The following is a 6,216-nucleotide window of genomic DNA, read 5'->3' on the forward strand; positions in this document are numbered from 1 at the left end:
TCTCTGTGTCTTCTCTCCCCCCTGTTCTTTTGCCGTCTTTGCCCTCAAACCTCCGTCCCCACAGGAGACACCCAGCGCTTGGAGACGGTGTGGTTGTCGGGCATCTGCCAGAACGAGAAGAACGAGGTGATGAGCAGCAAGCTGGACATCGACAACATGGCGGGCGTCTTCTACATGCTGCTGGTGGCCATGGGCCTCAGCCTGCTGGTCTTCGCCTGGGAACACCTGCTCTACTGGAAACTGCGACACTCCCTCCACAAGTCTCACAAGCTTGACTTCCTGTTGGCCATCAGCAGGGTGAGACTTCCCAATCAATCAATCAAATTTTTATTTTATAGCCCATATTCACAAATCACAATTTGCCCCATGGGTCCATTGATTGATGAGGCTCTGATTAAACGGTGTTAGTTTGTTATTTATGAATCCTTGTTTGGTTCGATTGCTTGGTTTATGGAGGTGATTTTGAAAATTTGCATCGTTGGTTTTCACATTGATTGTTCAGTTAAGTGACTGATTGGCTGGCTGTAATTGTATAAGCTGAATAACAGCTTTGTTGAGTGATTTAAAGATTGGTTGAATGTCTGGGTGTTCGGTGCTTTTTTTCCATTTAAAATTTAGCTGTCAATGAAGTGGCTTTTATGAGATGATAAATTAGTGAAAGCGGACGTGTATTTGCATGTAATTACATAGTATCCTTGCAGGGCTTTATTATGAAAGTGGTTAAAATGGAGCTGCAATCTTATTAGAGGGGAGGAAAAAAGAGAGGAGGGATAAGAGGAAGACAAGCGGCGCTAATTTTGCTGTTTACTCAGCATTTAACTATGATTGCTTAATGTTCGTCCCCAGATGCTGTCGTTTGGGGAGCGTGGGCACTGAGGCACTGAGCTGAGGCTGAAGTTACAGCCAGGGAAATGTCCGTGGTCACCCCCCCCCCCCCCCCCCCCCTGCTCCTTTACTGTGTAATTACACCATTGTGCCCCGATCTGGGTTTTATCAGATTAACGGCTAAATGACGATCTGATCATTAATCCGTACGGGGCGGCCCCAAGGGCCAAATTAAATTTGCCTCTTTCAGGATCTCTCAGCCAACAGAAAGCAGTCCTGGGATTTGGCTCAGTTTGTCCGTGCAGTTAGAGACGGTTTGTTCTGCAGGGGACTTTGCAGCGTGTGTGTCCATGTGCGTTTATTGGGGCAATCCTCTCAGCTTAAACTGTTTTTCTTTGAGTCCCAGGAGAATGCATAATGAATTTGTGACACATTCTTGCCTCAGTGATCAAATGAGATATTAATAAAATCTGGGTTTTTTTTTTCTCTTTTTCATTTTACTGCCGGTGGGATTTTTATTAGTTGGGAATTGGATCGTCATTATGAGATGCACAAATTGGTTGAAATCTCCAGTGTGAAATTATAGCCCATGGGACCAGTCGGTTGATTTAAGGTTAAACAGTTTGTAATTACAAATATTCCGCTGATTCATAGTCTTCTACTCGTTTACTGCCTTTTGAGCAGTTTTCAGATATTTACTCAGGAAAATGTCGTCGTTATTTGGTCCAGACTTTTTCTAGTTTGCCTTTCATGTAAGAGAACAAAGCAGGAAAACGAAAACGGATCAAAAGCTCTTGAATCCCGTTGTTTGTTGTCTATCCAAGTCGTCTCAGTCTTCTGGGTGTATGACTCTTCTTTTGCATCCTGTGAATCCTCTGAATAATTTCCTGCCGTGTTCTCTCCTTGTTCACTATTACCTGGAGTTTTTATTTGGGGACTCGCAGGAGAAACTATGACAACTAATTTGGACATTTGCATTCAACCCCTCCGGAGAGTCTCCGGAAATGATCCGGAGTTAAGAGCATGTCTGAAAGCAGCTGAACTCTCTTTATGTGTTTCTTTCTTTGTGTGTCTCCTCTGTCTCTCAGGGTATTTACAGTTGTTTCAACGGAGTGGAGGAACCGGGGCGCTCTTCTGGTTTGTCCAAACCTGACCTGACCTCCAACTACGCTCAAGCAAACATGCTTAAGATGCTTCGTACCGCCAAAGATCTGGTCTCCACTGCCAATGTTGAGAGCTCTCTGGACAACGCTACCAAGACGATAGAGCACTTGAGCCGTCATGGTGGCAGCTTGCCTGTTCGTGTGCCACAGATCGCCACTGAGGCCGTACCTGGAGGATTTGCATACGTTACTGAGAATCACTCCTCCCTCCCACAGCGCTCGCTGACCCCACCTCTGACTACTGTTACCTCTCTGAAGCAGCAAAGGAGCGTGACCAGGCCCACACCGCTCCGCTACACACTCCCGACTCGCTCTACTTCCTGTCTGTATGATCGTCCACTTCCTGTATCCAGCCTCAGCAGCCCCCATCTGGCCGTGGGTGAGCCCCTCCCTCATCAGCACCCTCACCACTACCAGACCACTGGGCGACTTTACGTAGACTCCCATCCTCACTCGCCTTTCGTCCCCTATGCTGATCTACAACTACCTGACATCTACGCCTCTCACCCGGTCACCTCGCCTCAGAACCAACACATTCCAGCCGGCTTCTCCCGACGGAAAAGGAGGTCCAAGAGTTTCCAGTGTGAAGACGGGGAGTTGGAGAGGAGAAAACACAGGGACCAGGAGATTAATAACCCAAGTCCCGTCCGTCTGAGTGAGCTGAAAGCCAACCACCTCCAAGAAAACCACATCTCTGCCCCTAGCGTTGAAAGCATCTACTCAGGGGAGGTTGTGGGTCCTCAGGTGGAGAACTACAGCTCCTGGCCTCCAGAGGACCTCATGCTGAGAGGGAGACGCAGGCACCGCCGCCCCTCTTTCCTTAAAGCCACATGGGGCAGCGAGCAAATCCGCCAGCTCGACGAATCCCAGTCATCCCTGTCCAGCCAATCACCTTCCACCTTGCCAGACCTGTTCCCATGCATTCTCACACCAAACACACCCACCAAGGCCAACAACCCCGCCCACCTTCGAAACAACCTGTGCCTCTCACGGAACCAGGCCTACCTCCACATCAGGGAGGACCAGAGGAGGCCCAATGGTCGTAAGGGCCAGAGGCTGCGCTACTCCCACTCCACCCACCTGCCCACGTATGGCGAAGCAGTGCGACATGGGACTGGGTTTGGACGGGGGATGGTGCGGAGAGCTACCAGCTTGCTCAGCAGACAGTACGCCCACTACCTGAACTCATATCCAGGACTACCCCTCTACCACGGTCCCCTGGACCTGCAGCACCATAGCCAGGCTTCCAGCAACCCCAGCCCAGTGTGCCAGCTACTGGCCTGCGGCAGCGGGCGATGCGGGGGCCAGCGAGCACTGCTTTACCAGGACAGTGTATATGGGGCCTACGGGGTCTATCAGGGTTCCCAGACTGGTTCAGAGGCCCAGGGATGTCAGGGAGCGGGGGGCCAGCCTGGAGGGAGCCCCTGTGTTCTCCGCCCCTGGCGACGAGTGTCCAGCCTGGAGTCTGAGGTCTGATGGGAAAACAACAGGATTTCATTTCAAGATGGATACTGTGGAGTTCCCGAGGAATAGACCACTGTGGAGAGGGTGTCGTGGTCCGATTAATGAAACAGGGGAAAATTATGACTTGAAGTAAGTTGTCATTTTCTGTGTGACTTTGCGTGATACAAAAAGTTCTGGTCCGCACATTTAACAGAAGACGAGGAAGGACGAGGACCACACTGAACCTGGAGTTGGCAGGTTTCACTCGCCGCTTTCCTATGACATCGCTTCAGTGTTTTTCTGTGCTTTAATGTGCACTAAGATTTACAACAGTCCAGAGGGTGGGCGCATGGTGTGTGTGTGTGCGCGTGCGTGTTGTGCTTATTTTATTGTGGGTGGTTGGGATTCGGTCGTGGGTGTCGTCTGGTAGATGAACCGTTTACAGCTGGGGGAGAAAAGAATAAAGAATTGTCTCTTTGAATATAGCCACCAAAACACAAGCAGCCATTGTAGCAAGATTTGTGAAGACAGTGGAGTTTAAATCCAAAGTGAAAAATCCAACATTAAAAGGTTTTCGATTCCGCGCACAGAAGAGCAACACATTCCGAGAAGAACTTATCCCTTTGAGACGTCTGTTTATGAACATCAGGTAACTTCTTTAAGTATTTACAACTTTTTGGAGCTAAACCCTTCACGTCTTCGTTTAGCGATGAGTCAGTGGAAGCAGAGACTTTGTGAAAACAGTCCATATGAACACAGTCTTCAAAAGGTGTGGGGGACAGCATTGACCAGCACTAGGTGTCTTAAACCTCGGACTCTTCCTCACTGGGTCTCGGCGTGAGGCCACAGTACAGCACAACATCACACAGGGCCTCACAGTAAATAACTTCTGTATTCAAAGTACTACATCGGTATAGATAAGATGTGCTATTTGAGGCTGGTTAGTGTCATATTCATGTATTCTACATATGATAGGAATTTATAGTCACTCTTTAAAATTTTCTAATTCTACACTTCTGGCACATTCTGATGTTTTTTTTTGTAAAGGTATTGCTGATTTACTGGAATATTTGTTATTATTGTATTAACTCTCATCAGTTTGCCTATATTAACATTTTCATCACTCTCTCTTTTCCACTCTTTTATATTCCCTCATCACCCCCCTCTTTCCCCCCCATTCCCTTTAACTGTTTAATGATTGAATTTAAATGAGGTAATTGAAAGCTATTCTAGTATCTATATTACCTGGCTCCCTTTCCCTGTAATTAATCACCTAGACCAATTAAAGAGCCTTTTTGGATGAACCAGCATGCACGTGTGTGTCGTCTTTGGAGAGACTTCAACTTTCTATTTTTCAATTCTCGCTTCAACGAGACATATTGTGCTCATATTCAAGGTTCGTGGTTTTTATTTGGGTTGTCACTTGTAAAAGTTTTCATGCTGTAATATTCAGAAAACATCAGTTTCCTCAGACTGTCCATTGTTGCAGCTCCTCTTTACAGCCTCTGTCTGAAACACTTGGTTTTAGCTCCATGTCTCTTAAGGCCGACCTCCACATAAAGGGCGGTGTGCTCTGATTGGCTGTGGGGCAATATGACATCACATTGACTACTGACGCACTGTTTCAGTAGCTTCAGTGTTTTCTGTGGAGGAGAGGAGACTTTGGGCTTTTTGACTTTGCAGAACTTCTACATTCACAAAAAAAACCTCTAAGCACTACAGAGGGAAAAAGTCTATTTTAAAGTAATGGCTTGGCATTTTGGGGAATGTTGTTATACTTTATTTTGATCTGCACCAAAGTTTAATGGGTTCCTTCCTGACACACACTACATCCTTCCACAGAGGTTTGCGTTAATCTATCCAGTAGTTTTTGCGTCATCTTGCAAAATAGAAGAGAAGAAACAAACACAGTCTAAAACACAACCTCCTTGGCGGAGGTAATAAAAATGACAGGAAAAAGAAGTCACAGAACAAACCGTGTGAAAGACATTCTGATGGTGATCAAAGCCTCCTCCTGTCATTTTGTCATATGGACGTCAGTCATCTGCTGCAGCGTCCTGGAGGAGCACCTCCCCCCCGGCGTTTGGGTCACATGTCACTCGGTGACTGACACAAATACGCCGCAGAGAAGGGGGCTGAAGAAGATCTTCTCCTTTTACCTCCAATCTGCCGTCAAACTTTTGAACTCCTGACAAGGTTTCTGACAGGTTCGGAGGGCTCGTCATTGGCGCTGCTCAACATTTACCAGCAGCGCTCACCTGTAGCAAGTTTAAAGACGAGCTACTCCAGGCCAAGGTGACCTGTTGCCATGGCAATTACTCTCTCTCTCTCTCTCTCTCTCTGTGCTGTTGGCATGACGAGATAAGAACACTCCATTCGAGAGGCCAGATGAGTAATGTTGCGGAGTGCCAACATTGAGTGCTTTGATTTTCCCATTACTCTCTGCTTTGTTACTGGAGCTCTGCGTCAGATTGGACCGTTATATTGATTTAATCCTCCGCTGTGCTACCGATCCCATATTTTTAGAGTTCAATATAATTGGAGTCCTTTTCATCTCTGAGGAGCAAAGAGGATCAGTTTGCCCTGATGAGTGTGTGATTAAGAAACGTGAAGCCTGACACGAAGCCTGGATTCATGCAGACACAGGTGGACTTGGATCTTTGTCTGTCGACTCTAAATATCTGTTTGTATGGACGCTGTCTCCCTCTATGTTACAAAGCAGTTTTTAATCAAGTTAAATGCGCCATCATCACTGACATATTCTGTGTTTTTTAAACCTGCTATT

General features: G+C 47.0%; 1 protein-coding gene across 1 annotated transcript in view; it reads left to right on the forward strand.

Moving 5' to 3' along the window:
• Positions 1–4,739, forward strand: part of LOC109640950 (glutamate receptor ionotropic, NMDA 2C-like) — a 36,408-nt gene extending 31,669 nt beyond the window's left edge. Inside the window, exons 16-17 of the mRNA XM_069517895.1 lie at positions 65–297; positions 1,914–4,739. Coding sequence (XP_069373996.1) covers positions 65–297; positions 1,914–3,464 — 1,784 coding nt within the window. The 3' untranslated portion in view covers positions 3,465–4,739. The remainder of the gene's footprint in view (positions 1–64; positions 298–1,913) is intronic.
• Positions 4,740–6,216: the final 1,477 nt, after the last annotated feature.

This window comes from Paralichthys olivaceus, chromosome 21, assembly GCF_024713975.1.
Source record: "Paralichthys olivaceus isolate ysfri-2021 chromosome 21, ASM2471397v2, whole genome shotgun sequence".
NCBI classification, from domain to species: domain Eukaryota; kingdom Metazoa; phylum Chordata; class Actinopteri; order Pleuronectiformes; family Paralichthyidae; genus Paralichthys; species Paralichthys olivaceus.